General features: G+C 36.3%; 1 protein-coding gene across 1 annotated transcript in view; it reads left to right on the top strand.

Moving 5' to 3' along the window:
• Window positions 1–17335, top strand: part of ZC3H8 (zinc finger CCCH-type containing 8) — a 39055-nt gene extending 21720 nt beyond the window's left edge. The window contains exons 7-9 of the mRNA XM_054476336.2: window positions 1324–1431; window positions 2311–2358; window positions 16741–17335. Coding sequence (XP_054332311.1) covers window positions 1324–1431; window positions 2311–2343 — 141 coding nt within the window. The 3' untranslated portion in view covers window positions 2344–2358; window positions 16741–17335. The remainder of the gene's footprint in view (window positions 1–1323; window positions 1432–2310; window positions 2359–16740) is intronic.
• Window positions 17336–18116: the final 781 nt, after the last annotated feature.

The raw sequence follows: 18116 nt of genomic DNA, 5'->3' as shown, positions 1-18116 counted from the left end.
ATATGGTCACTTTATTCTTTATAAATATTTACATGAACATTTTAAATGTGCAAAATTTTTAATGAAACCACTGTTTTAGGTATACCAAAATGATATTATCCAAGCCCAGCTTAGTATCAAAGTGATTAAATTGTATGTGGATTTTTTCATAAGCAAGAAAAGAGGAATTCTTTAGAAAATCTCTCAAATGATGATTCGTTCTGCCCAACCTGGGTGGTATAGAGGGTCCACGAGACCTCTTCAAATCCCGGAAAGACTTATCACAATTTCTACTGTGACACTGATTAATTGAATCTATATTCAAATAAGCTACTTCATAAAAAGGCAAGGATTACATAATTTGGGAGTACCTGTTTTCTCTGTATTCTGTACTGTGTAGAAATTAATCATCCCTTCATTTGCAGAATAGCCTTAGCTCTTCAGTGCAAATGGCACAGACAAGTTGTAAAAACATGGAACATAAACATTTTAGGTTAATAGCACCTTTAGTCATCACAAAAAATTTTTTTTCTTCAGGCATTCAATATAAGGAGTATCAAATTGTAATTTGAGGATTGTTTTCCTAGAAAACAATATTGAAGTTATATACATTTATTCCGTTGTAAAAAAGTCTAACGTACAAAGGATCCAGATTTGTAAGATATGTCGTTGTTGACTTTGATTCCTCCACCCCCAAAGGAATGCTTTAAAAATGATCACATTTATCAAGGTATTTAAAATATATACCTCTTTCATATATGAAACATGCCTGTACTCTATTATAAGAATGGATATGAAGGAAAAAAATGTCCTGTCATAGCCAAGAAACTCGATTTATGTATGTAGTCCTTCTAAAATTAGATTTTTTAATGTATTCCAGTTAGTTTATTATCTCATACTTTAAATAGAGAAATCCAGTTTCTACTAGTAGGAAAGGTCTTTTTCTTTTTTTTTTTTTTTTTGAGACATTATCTTGCTCTGTTGCCCAGGCTGGAGTGCAGTGGACAATCTTGGTTCACTGCAACCTCCACCTCCCAGGTTCAAATGATTTTGGTGCCTCAGCCTCTGAGTAGCTGGGGTTACAGGCATGCCTGTGCCACCACGCCCAGCTAATTTTTTTGGATTTTTAGTAAAGGCGAGGTTTCGCCATGTTGGCTAGGTTGGTCTTGAACTCCTGGCCTCAAGTGATCTGCCCACCTCTGCCTCCTAAAGTGCTAGGATTACAGGCATGAGCCACCGCGCCCGGCCACAAAGGTCTTTATTTAGAAAAAATAAAGTAGTTAAGTTAATAACATTATTTCAATTGGATTAAAATTGTTCTCTTCCTTAACACTTGGGTTACATGAATATCCTTGTAAGTTTTACCATACAGGAACAAAATGTTATCAGGGAGAATATTGCAAGTTTTCTCATGCTCCACTGACTCCTGAAACACAAGAATTGTTGGCTAAAGTAAGTATAATTTTTAATAATCTTTTGTTTTTTCTTTTTTAAGGAATATGTTTGAACTAAGGATGAGAATTTGAAGATAATTAAGGAGAGTGCCTCTTAGGTTAGCATATGGGATATATTAGGACTGATAACTTAAGAATTCAGTTTAAATATTTTTCATTTGTATGTTTCCTTGTAGCTGAAAGGAAGATGTATATTCATTGCTGATTTAAGTTGGAATGATGTAAAATCTTCAGTATAATTAGCCATTTTAATAGCTAAGCTAAGCTAAACAAAGCAAATCAAATAAGAAAAATAGTACTCCTGTTATAAAGATTCTTGGAAGGAAAGTTATAAGTTACGGGTTTATAAACATTTTAGAATTACATCAAATAATAAGTAGTAATTTCAAAATGTTTTCTTCAGATATTCTTTCAGTCTGTGAGAAAAGGTTATTGAAAAGTTAGTCATTTGTATTCTTTCATTTCTCATGTTAGTTGGAGCTAGTCTCTTAAAAATTCAATCTAAGTATACATGAAAATTTAAAAGATTCTTTTGAAGCCAACCGTACGATCTTCTGGCAAAATGTTCCCTTGAGCATATGCAAATATTACAAAGTCAAAGGTGCTTGTTTATAGATATTTTTAGGTTGTAAAATATGAATGGTTAATGTGTAATTAGAAGTTGTACCAAATATTTAGTTGTTTATTTGTGTGAAATAGAGATGGAAAAGTGATATATATAAAATAAGTTTTTCAGTTCCTGTAGTAGTAGTAAATAATATTAGATGATTATTAGGATGAATTTGATTGGAATCATTTGAAAGTTATGAGTATGACAGTATACCTGAATTAGACATGAATGCATAAAAATGATTATATGATTTTTGTTTCATATTAGGTTTTGGATACTGAAAAGAAGTCATGTGAATAAAATAAACATAAAAAGGTAAAATTAGAATTTACCACATTTCTTTTTTTCTTGTCTGAACATCTCCAGAAGTTGGCATGCAACCTCAATAGGGTTCTCAAATAGAAGTATTTTTCTTCTTCCTCCCCCACTAAAAAAGAATTATAAAATATTTGATATATTTACATACCTATATGGATCTACATCAGCCTGCTTCCTTGTGTGGGCTTGTCTATCAGGTATATTTTTATTCTCCTCTTGTGTTTCTTTGTAGATTTACCAAATACATATAATTTACAAAACAATATATTTAGTTTTGCTTATGTTTGGATTTTATCAGACTGTATCATACTCTCTGTATTAATTGATGACATGGCTATTTTCACTCAACATTATTCATTCATGTAGATGCATGCAGCTGTCATTCATTTTTACTCCTTTATAACATTTCATTTTATATTAGTTATTTAGTCATCTACTATTAATGAATATTTAGGTTATTTTCAATTTTTAAAAATACAAACTCTTGTAAATATCCATATACATACATCTTGGTATGAATGTGCACAAGTTATCCACAGTATGTGCCAAGGAGTAGAATCATATCATCATAAAATTTAATATAATATCAGTTTTTCTCAAGTAGTTATACCAGTTTATACTCCTACAAACTGTGTAGAAGAACTGTCATTCTACACTTGCCAGTACTTTATATTGTCAGTACTTTAATTTTAACCAATTTAGTGGATGTAAAAATAGAATCTCGTAACTTAATTTGCATGAAGTACAGCATCTTTTCTTACGCTTACTGGTTTTTGAGTTTCGTCTTTGGTGAAATGCCTGTTAATGTCTTTTGCCCATGTTTTTATTGGTCTGATTGTCCTTTATACAGATTTTTATATATTCCTTATATAATTCTTTGTGAGTTATGTGTGGCAGGCCTTCTCCCATTTTGTGGACGGTCTTTTCTTTTCTTTTTTTTTTTTTTTTTGAGGCATCTCAGTGAGTAGAATTACTTATTTTGGGAATCTTTTTGTTTATGGCTAGTTTTGTGTTTTGTGTCTCATTTAAGAAATTATTCCCTATCATGAGGCTGTAAACTAATTTAACTTTTTTTTTAAGTTTTGGAGCTTTGCTTTATACGTTTATATTTTAATCCATTGGGAATTGTATTAACAGTTGGTACTGTAATGGTGCTTAGCAAAAACAACTACAAGGTTCTCAGTAGTGAATAACACAAAGTGCTTATTTTTTATGCATATATAGATTGGCTGGGAGTTGGCTGATCTCATCTGGCCTTGGTTGGGTTGGCACTGTTTCATATGGCAGATCTGCTGGGACAGTTCTGCGCATACTTATCTAACTCTTCTGGGACCAGTGGGCTAGCTAGGGCATGTTCTTCTCATGGTGTTGGCAGAAACTCAAGAGGGCAAACCCCTGTTTACAGCACATTTACTTATAACCCATTGGCTAAAGTAAGTCATATGGCCAAGCCCAAAGTCAAGGAGAAGGAAACTGTACTCCACCTTTTGTACTTTACATGTGGGAGGAACTGCTAGAATGAATGAAAAAAAGAGTATAACTGTAACTCTAGGGAGAAAAGAAAAAATAATACTAATTGACTTTTTTTAAATGGTATCAGATAGAGGCTTCATACCATTCTTTTTTTTTGTTGTTGTTGATGTTGTTCCCTTTTTCCCATATGGATAACCAATCTCCCAAGCATTATTTAATTAAAAAGACTGCTCTTTCCCCCACTAACCTGTAATACCCCTTTTGGTATATGTCAAGTTTCCATCAAGTGAAGATCTGTTTCTGGGATGTCAGTTCTTCTCCATTTGTCTTTTTCTCCAGTATATACTATCTTAATTACCGTAGCAATACTTGTTACTATCGGTCATTTTGATTATAGCTTTTCCAGTAGGAGTGACGCTGTATCTCACTGTAGTTGTAATTTTCATTTCTCAAATGACTATGAACATCTTTTCATGTGCTTATTGGCCATTAGTCAGTTTAGATCTCTGCCCATTTTAAAATTAGATTGTTTTCTTATTGAGGTTTAGGAGTTCTTTACATATGTTGGATACAGATCCTTTATTAGATACATGATTTGCAAATATCCCAATCTGTGGCTTGTCTTATTTTATTAATGGTATCTTTTGAAGCACCAAAGTTTTCATTTTGATGTCGTACAGTTCATCAGTTTTCTCTTCTATGGATCATGCTTTCCGTGTTGTATCTAAGAATTTATTGCCTAACACAAAATCACAAGATTTGCTCTTATATTTTCTTCTAAAAATTTTCTAGTTTTAGCTCTTGTATTTATGTCTATGATTCATTTTGAGTTAATTTTTAGGAATTGTGTGAGTTAAGGGCAAAACTTTTTTTACATGTAGATATCCAATTGTCCCAGCACTTTTTTTTTTTTTTTTTTTTTTTTTTTTTGAGATAGAGTCTCACTCTGTTGCCAGACTAGAGTGCAGTGGCGTAGTCTCGGCTCACTGCAACCTCTGCCTTCCAGGTTCAAGTGATTCTCATGCCTCAGCATCCCGAGTAGCTGGAACTATAGGCGTGTACCACCATACCTCCTAATTTTTGTATTTTTAGTAGAGACAGGCTTTCACCATGTTGGCCAGGTTGGTCTTGAACTCCTGACCTCAGGTGATCTGCCCACCTTGGCCTCCCAAATTCTGGGATTACAAAGGTGAGCCACTGTGCCTGGCCACCAGCACCATTTTAAAAAAAGACTGCTCCTTCCCCCTGACTTGCCTTCACGCCTTTGTCAAAAGTCAACTGACTATAAATGTATGGATTTATTTCTGTACTCAGTTGTGTTCCATTGACCTGTATATGTGTGTCCTTATACACTATCACAGTGTCTTGATTACTATAGCTTTGTACTAAGTTTCGAAATAAGGAAGTGTAAGCTGTCTGGCTTTGTTCTACTTTTCAAAGATTGTTTTGGCTACTCTGGATCTTTTGCTTTTCCATATAAGTTTTAAGATCAGCTTGTAAGTTTCTGCAAAAAACCCATGCTGAGATTTTGATAGGGATTGCATTGCATCTGTGGAAAATTGCACATAGAATTCTGATCTGTGAGCGTGGAATGTCTCTCCATTTATTTAGATCTTCAGTTTCTCTCAGTTTTGTAATTTTCATTGTACAAGTGTACAGTGTACACTTTTTTGTTAATTTATTCATACATATTCTGTTTGATGCTATTGAATGGAATTGTAATTTAAACTTTATTTTTAGATTGTTCATTGGTAGTATGTAGAAATAGAATTTATTTTTGTTATTGATCTTGTTTCCGAAGACTTTGAATTCATTTATTAGCTTTAGTAGGTTTTATTTTGTGTGTGCATGTATTCCTTAGGAATTTGTATATGTAGGATTATGTTATCTCTTCCTTTTTTTTGAGACAAAGTCTCACTCTTCTCCCCCAGGCTGGAGTGCAAATGGCGCGATCTCGGTTCATTGCAACCACGGCCTCCCGGGTTCAAGCGATTCTCCTGCCTCAGCTTCCCGAGTAGCTGGGATTACAGGCATCTGCTACCACGCCCAGCTAATTTTTGTGTTTTTAGTAGAGATGGGGTTTCACCATGTTGGCCAGGCTGGTCTCGAACTCCTGACCTCAGGCGATCCGCCCGCCTTGGCCTCCCAAAGTGTTGGGATTACAGGCGTGAGCCACCGCACCCAGCTGCCTCTTCCTTTCTAACCTTTCTAATGCTTTTTATTTCTTTTGTGCCTGATTTCACTGGCTGAAACCTTCTATATAAGGTTAAATAGAAGTGAGAGCAGATAATGTTGCCTTTGTCCTGATATTTGGCAGAAGCATTCAGTCTTTCACCAATACATATGATTTTAGCTGTAGGTTTTTATAGATACTCTAGTTCAAGGAAGTTCTCTCCTGTTTCTAGTTTTTTGAGTACTTTTATCATGGATGAATCTTGGGTTTTATCAAATGATTTCTGTGCATCTGTTGAGATGACCATATAATTTTTCCTCTTATTTTATTCACATGATATATCAGTTGTAAAATAATTTGTTTTACATTCTTGAGATAAACCCCACTTGGTCATGTTGTATATACTTTATTATTGGATTTCATTGGCTAATATTTTATTAAGGATTTTTACATCTTTTTCATGTTTATGAGGGATATTCATGTGTAGCTTTCTTTTCTTCTGATGTCTTTTTCTGGCTTTCGTATCAAGGTAATACTGGCCTCCTAGAATGAGTTGAAAGGTGTTCCAGCTTCCTCTGTTTTCTGGAAGAATTCATGAAAATTTGTTATTATTTCTCCTTTAATTCACCAGTAAGACAACTGGGCCTGAGCCTTTTTTTTTTTTTTTGAGATGGAGTCTTGCTCTGTTGCCCAGGCTGGAGTGCAGTGGCACAATCTTGGCTCACTGCAAACTCCACCTCCCGGGTTCATGCCATTCTCCTGCCTCAGCTTCCTGAGTAGCTGGGACTATAGGCACCCTCCACCACGCCCGGCTAATTTTTTTGTATTTTTAGTAGAGACGGGGTTTCACCGTGTTAGCCAGGATGGTCTCAATCTCCTAACCTCATGATCTGCCCACCTCGGCCTCCCAAAGTGCTGGGATTACAGGCGTGAGCTACCGCGCCCAGCCGCTTTTTTTTTTTTTATTAGGTTTTACATAACAGATACAATTTCTGTCCTTGTTATAAGTTTATTCAGATTTTTCTTTTTGTAAAAAAATCAGCTTTGGTAATTTGTATCTTTCCATTAATTTTGCTATTTCATCTAAGTTGTCTACTTTGTTGGCGTAAATTTGTTTATAGTATTGTCTTATAATCCTTTTGAATTCTGTATCATAAAAAGATTTTTTTTTTTTTTGAGATGAAGTTTTGCTCTGTTGCCTAGGCTGGAGTGCAGTGGCACAATCTCAACTGACTGCAACCTCTACCTCTTGGGTTCAAGCAATTCTTCTGCCTCAGCTTCCCAAGTAGCTGGGATTACAGGTGTGCGCACCACACCTGGCTAATTTTTGTATTTTTAGTAGAGATGGGGTTTCACTGTGTTGGCCAGGCTGGTCTCAAGCTCCTGACCTCAGGCGATCCACTTGCCTTGGCCTCCCAAAGTGCTGGGATTACAGGCGTCAGCCACCACGCTCACTCTGCTGTCCAGGCTGGAGTGCAGTGGCACGATCTTGGCTCACTGCAACTTCCGTCTCCTGGGTTCAAGTGATTCTCCTGCCTCAGCCTCCTGAGTAGGTGGGACTACGAGCACTTACCACCATGCCCAGCTAATTTTTGTATTTTTAGTAGAGACTGAGTTTCACCATATTGGCCAGACTGGTCTTGAACTCCTGACCTCAAGTGATCTGCCGGCCTCAGCCTCCCAAAGTGTTGGGATTACAGGCATGAGCCACTGTGCCTGGCCAGCTTTGTGATATTGAGGCTTTTAATCTATGAATATGTTGACTGTAGTCTTCTTTTAGACATAGGGTCTTGCCCTGTTGCCTAGGCTGGAGTGCAGTGGCACAATCATAGCTCACTTTAGCCTCGAACTCATGGGCTCAAGCAGTCCTTCTACCTAAGCCTCCCAAGTAGCTGGGACTGCAAGTGTGTGCTACCACATCTGGCTAATTGTTGTCTATAGTCTTTCAAAATGTCTTTTGATAACATTTTATTATTTTCCCCAGTGGGTTGCATATTTTTGTTAGTTTTTTTTTTTAACAATTAACTATTTTGAGGTATACAGAACAGTCAATAAATTGCACCCATTTTAAATGCACACATACAAAATAAAACCTACTAGAGTTAATAAACAAATTCAGCAAAGTCTCGGGAAACAAGATCAATACACAAAAATAAATTCTGTTTCTATATACTACCAGTGAACAATCTCAAAATGAAGTTTAAACAACAATTTCACTCAGTAGCATCAAACAGAATAAAATAGGAATAAATTAAAAAGGTGTACACTTGTACACTGAAAATTACAAAATTTAGAGACACTGAAGATCTAAATGTATGGAGAGTATACAGTTCAATGAGTTTTGACACATGTATAACCATGTGGCTACCACCACAATCAATAAATAGGACATTCCATCACCCCAGAATGTTCCCTGTGACACTTTACTACAATTCATTCTTCTCCTTCTCTCAGACCTCAGGCATCCACTGGTATTCTTTCAGTAATTATCGATTAGTTTTGCCTGTTATAGAATTTCATATAAGCAGAATTATATAGTCTACACTCTTGTGTCTTTTGCTCAGTATGGTGTTTTCAAGCTTCCTGTTTTTATGTATATTAGCAGCACACTTCTCTATATTGCTGAATTGTATTCTTTTGTATAGATATACTTGTTTATTCATCTGTTGATGGACATTAGAGTATTATAAATAAAGCTTCAGTGAACATTTATGTTCAAGTCTTTGAGGCAATGTAATTTGAAATAAAAGAAATGATAGCATATTTTTGTCCTGGGTTTTAAAGAGACTGCTATTAATATTTTCCCCCACTGAATACAATGTGTCCTGCAATTTTCTGGTAGAAACTCTGTCAAGTTAATGAAATTCTCTTCAAATTGTAGCTTGATAAGAGTTGTTGGACTTTTTGTTTCTTTGTTTTATAATCATGAAGAGATGTTGACTTTTTTGGAATTCTTTTTGACATGACCAGAGTTTTTCTTTTTATTCTGCCAAATCAACAGATTATGTCTATGCATTTAAAAATACTAAGCCACCCTTACATTCCTGATATAAACTAAATTTTTAAATATAAATGTGAAGTTTTCAAATATCATTAATATTATGCCGAAATATTAATGCCTTTGAGACAGAGTCTCACTCTGTCACCTAAGGTGGAGTGCAGTGACGTTATCTCAGCTCACCACAACCTCTGCCTCCCAGGCTCAAGTGATTCACCTGCCTCAGCCTCCCGGGTAGCTGGGATCACAGGCACCTACTACCCTGGCTAATTTTTGTATTTTTAGTAGAGACGGGGTTTCACCATGTTGGCCAGCCTGGTCTCAAACTCCTGACCGCAAATGATCCACCTTCCTTGGCCTCCCAAAGTGCTGGGATTACAGGGCGTGAGCTGCCGCGCCTGGCCTTTATTCCTTATATTGATTATTTGTGCCTTCTGTTTTTCTTCATCAATTAATCTGCAGTTTCGTAGTTACATTATTCTCTAGAAAGAACCAACTTTGCTTTCTTTAATTCTATTTTATACTAATTTTCTATTTCATCAATTTATCTTCTAGATTATATCAGTCCTTTTACATCGTTTGGGCTTATTTTGCCCAAAGATTGATTGTTAGCATTTCTTCTTTCTTAGCACATCTAAACCTATACAGTTCTCCTAATGTACTATTTTACTGTTATCCTCAAAGTTTTTTAAATTAAATATTCTTATAAAAGTAATATATGCAGATAGTTTAAAAAGTCAAGAGGTTATACAAGAATTATCATGGAAAAACAGCAGTCCTTCATATCATGATTATTTTTGTAGATGCTAAAAAAGCTTTCTGCTAAATTCAACACTCATTTCTTTTTTTTAATGGCTTTATTATTTTATTCTATTCTTGAGGATTGTGTGTTTCTAGGAATTTGTCAATTACATCTAAATTAATATATTGACGTGCGATTGTTCATATTATTCCTTCTTTAAATATTCTTTACTTTTTTTTCTTTTTTTTATTATACTTTAAGTTCTAGGGTACATGTGCACAACGTGCAGGTTTGTTACATATGTATACATGTGCCATGTTGGTGTGCTGCACCTGTTAACTCATCCTTTACATTAGGTATATCTCCTAATGCTATCCCTCCCCACTCCCCCTACCCCACGACAGGCCCCAGTGTGTGATGTTCCCCACCCTGTGTCTAAGTGTTCTCATTGTTCAGTTCTCACCTATGAGTGAGAACATGCAGTCAACACTCATTTCTTATTTTAAACAACACTAAAGAAAATAGGAATAGATGGATACTTTAAAAGTTTTTTATTGTGATAAAATACACATAATATTTACCATCTTAACCATTTGTAAATGTACAGTTAAGTAATGTTAAGTTCATTCATATAGTTTTGAAACCATTACCACCACGTATTATCACCAGAGCTCATGTTTTTAATCTCAAAACTAAAACCCTGTATCCATTAAACAAAAACTCCCCATTTCCTCTTGTCTTCAAGGCCTTGACAACTACCATCCTGTTTTCTCTCTTGTGATTTTGACTACTTTAGATATCTCATATAAGTGAAATCATACAGTATTTGTCCTTTTTGACAGACATTTCTGTCACCACCATCCTATTTTCTGTCCCTTGTGATTTTGACGAATTTAGGTATCTCATATAAGTGAAATCATATCGTATTTGTCCTTCTTGACAGACTTATTTCATTTAGCATAATGTCCTCAAGATTCATCCATATTGTAGCACGTCAGAATTTCTTCTCTTTTAAGGGCACAGCCTCCTTTTACTGTGGAAACACCCAGACAGCAGGGCAGGCAACTCCACCCACCCCCCACCTTTTGTAGCCAGACAGCCCAGGCCACACCTGCCAGAGCTTCCAACCCAGTGGTCCCACTTCTACCTGAACTCTGCAGGCAGGTGCCACCCCATGTTTACCCAGGAAATACACAGACAACAGATTAGGGCTGACCTAGCAGGGATGCAGCCTGTCAACTGAGGTTCCTGTCTGAGGGAGAGCCCCATGGACAAGAACACTCAACAAAAGAAACACAGGCACAGAGACAGTAATCAGAGAGGGCTCCTCCAAGACCCAGGAGCAGGCTAGAATCTAAGCCAGTCAACTGAACCCACCTTATACTGTAATCAAACCCCCAAGGTTATCAAGAAGAAAAAAGCAAAAAATCCACCCAAAGGACAGCAACTTCAAAGACTGAAGAACATCAGCCGATATAAATGAGAAAGAACCAACATAAGAACTCTGGCAACTCAAAAAGCCAGAGTGCCTTCTTACCTCCAAATGACTGTACCAGTTCCCTAGCAATGGTTATTAACCAGGTTGAAATGGCTGAAATGTCACAAATAGAATTCAGAATATGGATAGGAACAAAGATCAATGACATACAGGAGACAGTCAACCCAATCCAAGAAATCTAAGGATTACAATAAAACAGTACAGGAGGTGATAGACCAAATGACCGTTACAAGAAAGAACCAAACTGACCTGATAGAGCTGAAAAACACACTAGAAGAATTTCACAGTGCAGTCTCAAGTTTTATCAGCAGAATCAACCAAGTTGAAGAAAGAATCTCAGAGCTGGAAGACTGACTCTCCAAAATACCTCAGTCAGACAAAAATAAGGTAAAAACAATAAAGAAGACTGTATTAGTTCGTTCATGCATTGCTATAAAGAAATACCTTAGACTGAGTAATTTATAAAGAAAAGGGGTTTAATTAGCTCATGGTTCTGCAGGCTGTACAGGAAGCATGGAGGCATCTGCTTCTGAGGAGGCCTCAGGAAACTTACAGACATGGCAGAAGGTGAATGAGGAGCCAGCATGTCGCATGGCCAGCAAGAGAGAGAGAGTGAGGAGGAGCTACACACTTTTAAACAACCATATCTTGTGAGCACTCACTATCGCTAGGACAGTACCAAGGGGGATGGTGCTAAACCATTCATGAGAAATCTGCCCCCATGATCCAGTCACCTCCCCACCTTCAACATTGGGGATTACTATTCAACATGAGATTTGAGCAGGGACACAGATTCAAACCATATAAAAGACTGAACAAAACCTCTGAGAAATATGAAATTATGTAAAGAGAGCAAATCTATGACTCATTTCCGTCCCTGAAAGAGAGGAAGAGAAACCAAGCAACTTGGAAAACATATTTCAGGATATTGTCCATGAAAATTTCCCCAACCTTGCTAGAGAGGCCAACATTCAAGTTCAGGAAATACAGAGAACCTCTGCAAAATTCTACACAAGAAGATCATCCTCATGACACATAGTCATCAGATTCTCCAAGATCAAAATGAAAGAAAAAACAGTTAAGGGCAGCTGGAGAGAACGGGCAGGTCACCTACAAAGGGATCTTTTTTGTTTGTTTTTGAGACGGAGTTTTGCTCTTTTTGCTCAAGGCTGAAGTGCAATGGCACGATCTCAGCTCACCACAACCTCCGCCTCCCAGGTTCCAGTGATTCTCCTGCCTCGGCATTCCGAGTAGCTGGGATTACAGGTATGCACCACCATGCCTGGCTAACTTTGTATTTTTAAGGGAGACGGGGTTTCTCCATGTTGGTCAGGCTGGTCTTGAACTCCCGAGCTCAGGTGATCCACCGGCCTTGGCCTCCTGAAGTGCTGGGATCACAGGTGTGAGCCACCGTGCCCGGCCCTACAAAGGGGTCTTTAGGCTAACAGCAGACCTATCAGCAGCAACCCTATAAGCCAGAAGAGATTAGAGGCCTATATTCAGCATTCTTAAAGAATTTTCAACCAAGAATTTTATATCCAGCAAAACTAAGCTTTATAAGCAAAGGAAAATTAAATCCTTTTCAGACAAGCAAAGGCTAAGGGAATTTGTTACCACCAGACCTGCCTTACAAGAGGTCCTGAAGGGAGTGCTAAATATGGGAAGTAAAGACCATTACTGGCCACTGCAAAAACACACTTAAAAGTACATAGGCCAGTGACACTATAATGCAGCCACACAAACATGTCTGCATAATAACCAGCTAACAGTGTTATGACAGGATCAAATCTTCATGTATCAATACTAACCTTGAATGTAAATAGGCTACACACTCCAGTTAAAAGGCACAGACTGGAAAGTTGATATAGAAACAAAACCCAATGGTATGCTGTCTTCAGGAGGATCATCTCACATGCAATGACGCCTTTAGGCTCAAAGTAAAGGAATGGAGAAAAATCTACTAAGCAAATGAAAAACATAAAAAGACAGGAGTTGGCTATTCTAATTTCAGGCAAAACAGACTTTAAACCAACAAAGATTTTTAAAGACCTATGAAGTGACTTAAATAACCACACAATAATGGTGGGAGACATTAAACACTCCACTCACAGTATTAGATCATTGAGGTAGAAAAGTAACAAAGATGTTTGGGACCTGAACTCTATACTTGACCAAATAGACCTAGTAGACATCTACAGAACTCTCCACCCAAAAACATCAGAATGTACATTCTGCTCATCTGCACATGACACATACTCTAAAATTGACCATACAACCAGGCATAAAATAATCCTCAGCAAATTTAAAAAAAAAATCACCCCACTCACACTCTCAGACCACTGTGCAAGAAAAGTAGAAATCAATACTAAGAAAATCGCTCAAAACTCTACAATTGCATGGAAGTTAACCTGGTCCTGAATGACTTCTGGGTAAATAATGTTGTAAATAGTGTTGTGAAGACTTTGCCTGTTTTCCTCTATGAGCTTTATAGGTTTAGCATTTACATTTATGTCTTTGATCCATTTTGTGTTAATTTGTGTATGTTGTCTAAGATAATGGTCCAACTTCATTGTTTTGCATGAGGAGATCCAGTTTTCCTAGCACCATTTGTTAAAAGACTGTCCTTCCTTCATTGAATGGTCTTGGTACTTTTGTCAACAATTATTTACCACAGACGTGAGGGTTTATTTCTAGCCTCTCCACTCTGTACCATTGCTCTATATGTCTATCTTTTATGCTGTTAGCATACCGTTTTGATTACTATCACTTTGTATTGAACTCAGGAACTGTGAGTCCCCCAAATTTGTTCTTTTTCAAGATTTTTTTTTTTTTTTGGCTATTTATTCCTTCAGATCTCATATGAATTTTAAGACGGATTTTTCTATTTCTGGAAAAAAACATCAATTTGAATTTGATAGAGATTGCATTGAATATGTAGATTGCTTTGGGTAGTAATATCTTAACAATATTGTCTTCCAGTCCATTAACATGGGATGTCTTTTCATTTGTTTATGTGCCTTTGATTTCTTTCAGCAGTGTTTTATAGTTTTTATTATACAAGTCTCATCTCCTTGATTAAATTAATTCCTGAGTAGATTTGGCCCTTGAACAACAAAGGAGTTAGGGTTACTGACCCCTTGTGCAGTCAAAAATCTGCATATAACTTTTCACTCCTCAAAATCATAACTACTAATAGCCTACTGTTGATGGGAAGCACTAATAGCCTACTGTTGATGGGAAGCCTTACCAAGAACATAAACAGTCGATTAACACATAAGTAGACTCTCTCTATATATATTTTTCCAAATTGTAGTGAATCTCCAAAAAATTTTCCAATGTATTTATTGAAATCTATATATAAGTGGATTCATACAGTTCAAACTTGTGTTGTTGAAGAGTCAACTGTATTCTATTCCATTGTAAATGGAATTGTTTTAATTTCCTTTTTAGACTGTTCATTGTTAGTATGTAGAAATACATCTGATTATTGTGTGTTGAGGTTTTCTACATAGAAGATTATTGGGGGGAATACTTTTTTAACATGATAAAATATGCTATACCTTAATAGGAATGTACCATACTCAATAGGGCAAACAGTAGAGGCATTTCCACTAGAAGAGTCTATGTTCCATTGAGACTGCCTGGTTTCTAAACCTTGAGTAGAATTCCCTTCTGAAAACATCTGCCTTTGGGGTGAGGTTCATTTAAGAATGTGCTTGATGAAGCAGTAACAATTATTAATGTTATTAAACCTCACATACAGTCTTTTCAATATTATGCCTAGCAGAATGGGAAGATAAAGTACTTCTGCAACTGTATTCCTAAGAATAGTACATGTGCTGTGTTATCTGAGTTGCAAGCTGAATGAGTTGTTTTTCATGACTGCTATTTTTACTTGAAAGAACAACTGAGAGTTGGGTGTGCTGGTGTGAGCCTGTAATGCCAGCTGCTGTGGAGGTGGAAGCAGGAGTTTGAATTCAGGTCCAGCCTGGGTAACACAATAAGACCCTATCTCTACAAAAACAAAAACAAAAACAAAAAAAACACAAGAAACCAGACACACATACAAACACAAACCCAAACAAAGAAACAAAACCAAGGGGCAACATTTTTTTCAGATATAGATGTTTGACAGGAACTTTTTCAGAAATGAACAGAGTGACCCTGTCACTTTGAGGAGGACAACTGAAAATATTTGTCGTCAATGATAAAATTCAAGCTTTTAAGCAAAAATTACAATTTTAGAACATTTGATCTGTCCCTGTGAGCTTGAAAGCTTTCCTGTACCTAAAGACTGTTTTGGCAAGATTCATTGGTGATATTAAAGAATGTGACATTTTAAAAACACTCTACTATATAATGAAACGTGGAAGATGTGCATAGATTAGTAAACTGATGTTTTCTAAATAAACAGTGCACAATATGACAAAATTATACATGCATAAAGCACCCATCCAACCTACAAAGACCAATGGATTTTAATGTAACAGTATAAAAAGTTCATTGATGTGGTTTCAGATTTTATACCGCAACTTGAAAATGTTTCCATTTGCTTTTAATATTCATTTGCCCATCACTTTATTTTTAGCTTTTCTTTTTTTTTTTTTTTTTTGAGATGGAGTCACCCAGGCTTGAGTGAAGTGGCATGATCTTTGCTCACTGCAACCTCTGCCTTCTGGGTTCAAGCGATTCTCATGTCTCAGCCTCCTGAATAGCTGGGATTACAGGCATGTGCCACCATGTCTGGCTAATTTTTTTGTATTTTTAGTAGAGATGGGGTTTCACCATGTTGGCCAGGCTGGTCTCGAACTCCTGAGCTCAAGTGATCCACCCGCCTTGGTCTCCCAAAGTGCTGGGATTACAGGTGTGAGCCACCGTGCCCGGTCTATTTTTAGCTTTTCTGAATAATTTTTAGGTTTGTTTCTTGTATAGAACATATGTAGTTGGGTTTTGCTCTGTGGGCTCAACCAAAAATCTTTTTCTTTTGATAATTGGATTAAGACCATTCACATTTACTGAAATTACCAAATGTTTGGTTTAGTTTCTGTCATTTTATTGTTACTGTGTTTCTTTCTCTATAATATGTTTTCTATTACATTTTTCTTTTTTCATCTCATTTTTTGTTCTGTTTCTGCTTTTGTCCGATAATGTTTATCATGTTTCCATTCAAATTTATTCTTTCTTGTAATATAGTCTTCATTTGTAATATAATTTTTTTCTTGTTTGCCATTTCTGAGGTTAGTCAACTCTTGTCTCATTATTTGTGTTTTTTTTTTGCTTCAGTTCTAATCTTAGTTTTTGAATTTCAATTCAGAATGTTCTTTAATTTTCCCAAAGAGGGGTGTTTAATTCAGTTTGGATTTTTGCTTAATTGTTTTCTTCAGCTATATGTTTTTTGTTGTTGTTGTTTTGGGAGATGAGAACCGGGAGTAAGGGCGACTCTGCTGGTAATTTTCATGAGCTGATGTGTTTTTGTTCTCTGTTTTCTTCTGTAGGTAGCAATGTACAGATAAAGAGTACTTAACGCCCATGCCTGTTCAAGACTGTTCAAGACTGGTGATTTGGAGTAGTTTACAAGATTCCTCATTCAGAGTGCCTCTTGTGTGATTGGGGTGACGTGCAGCTTCCATAATGGATGGGACAGAGAGCTGGGATCTAATGTACAAGTGAAGGGCTTGGTCTTCACTGAGACATTCCAGCCATTGGAATAGGAGAGGAGCATATATGTCAGAGATGATGGCTGGTGGGTAAATGTGATAGTAAATTGTAGAAACCTCTTCTGATTGATTGGATTTCCTTAATAAAATAGGAAGCAAGTTTAGGCTGAGTGAGGGTGGGTGAAGAGGTAGAGGAGGTTTGAGGAGAGAGAACTGCTCAGAAGACATTGGTAGATGGACCATAAAAACAGGGTTAGTCCTCTTTATGACATTAAATAGTTTCACAACATATTTTTAATGGTTGTTCACAATTTCATTTTAGGGCTTAAAATAAATTATGGTTCTATGATTTTTTTAAACCAATTTCCTATTGTTAGACATTTGTTTCCAGTTTCTTACTATTATAAATAAAGTGAAACAATATCTCTTACTATACCATTTCTAAATTTAGAGTTCCTAACTTTTCTGTTGTTAAAATATAAGAATATTTATCTTTCTTATTGGTTTATAAACTGTAGTCAGATTATACACTTGTGTGAGTTACAAACTTTAGGAGTGTGATGGTATCATTAACACAAGATTCAAATACAAATGTTCCAAGTACAAATAATAATGAGATTCTAAATATGCAGTTTTATATAGTAATATTGATTATTGATTATTATTAGACAAATACCATGAAATGGAAACTCGTCATTATATTGTTTTATTGCTGGGAAAAGTAATAGTATTACCAACTTGCTGGACATACAGAGTACACCAAAGCTAGTGATACTTCTTAGCAAAGTCCTATTTGAAAATAGGAATCAAGTTATTTTCATTGTTATCTAATCCTGCTAAAGCAAGACAGGGAATTGCATATACTCCAAGCAAAGGTTTATCAGACAAGACCAAAGAAAGCAGGAAACAAGGGTAAATCCTAGGCCCTTAGAAGCAGGAAACTGAGGAATGGAGAGCAAGTCATCTCTCAGTGCCCTTTTGCTGTCTGCCCAGGTTGATTGGTTCACTTCCCAGCTGTGGCTCAGGAGGAGGGCAAGGCACTTCTTATTTAAGTCTCGTAACAACCTTATACAGTAGATAATGCAATTCATTGCATAGAAAGGGAATAAATAGGAATACTTAATTTTTTAATTTTCATGAGCCTTGTCAATACTTGTAATTAATCTTATACTACAGTCTAGCAGTTTACTTCCTAATATTACCTCATGTATAGT

The sequence above is a fragment of the Pongo pygmaeus genome, chromosome 12 (assembly GCF_028885625.2).
Source record: "Pongo pygmaeus isolate AG05252 chromosome 12, NHGRI_mPonPyg2-v2.0_pri, whole genome shotgun sequence".
NCBI lineage: Eukaryota > Metazoa > Chordata > Mammalia > Primates > Hominidae > Pongo > Pongo pygmaeus.
The sequence above is the reverse complement of the archived record's forward strand: the minus strand, read 5'-3'. Positions and strand labels throughout refer to the sequence as shown.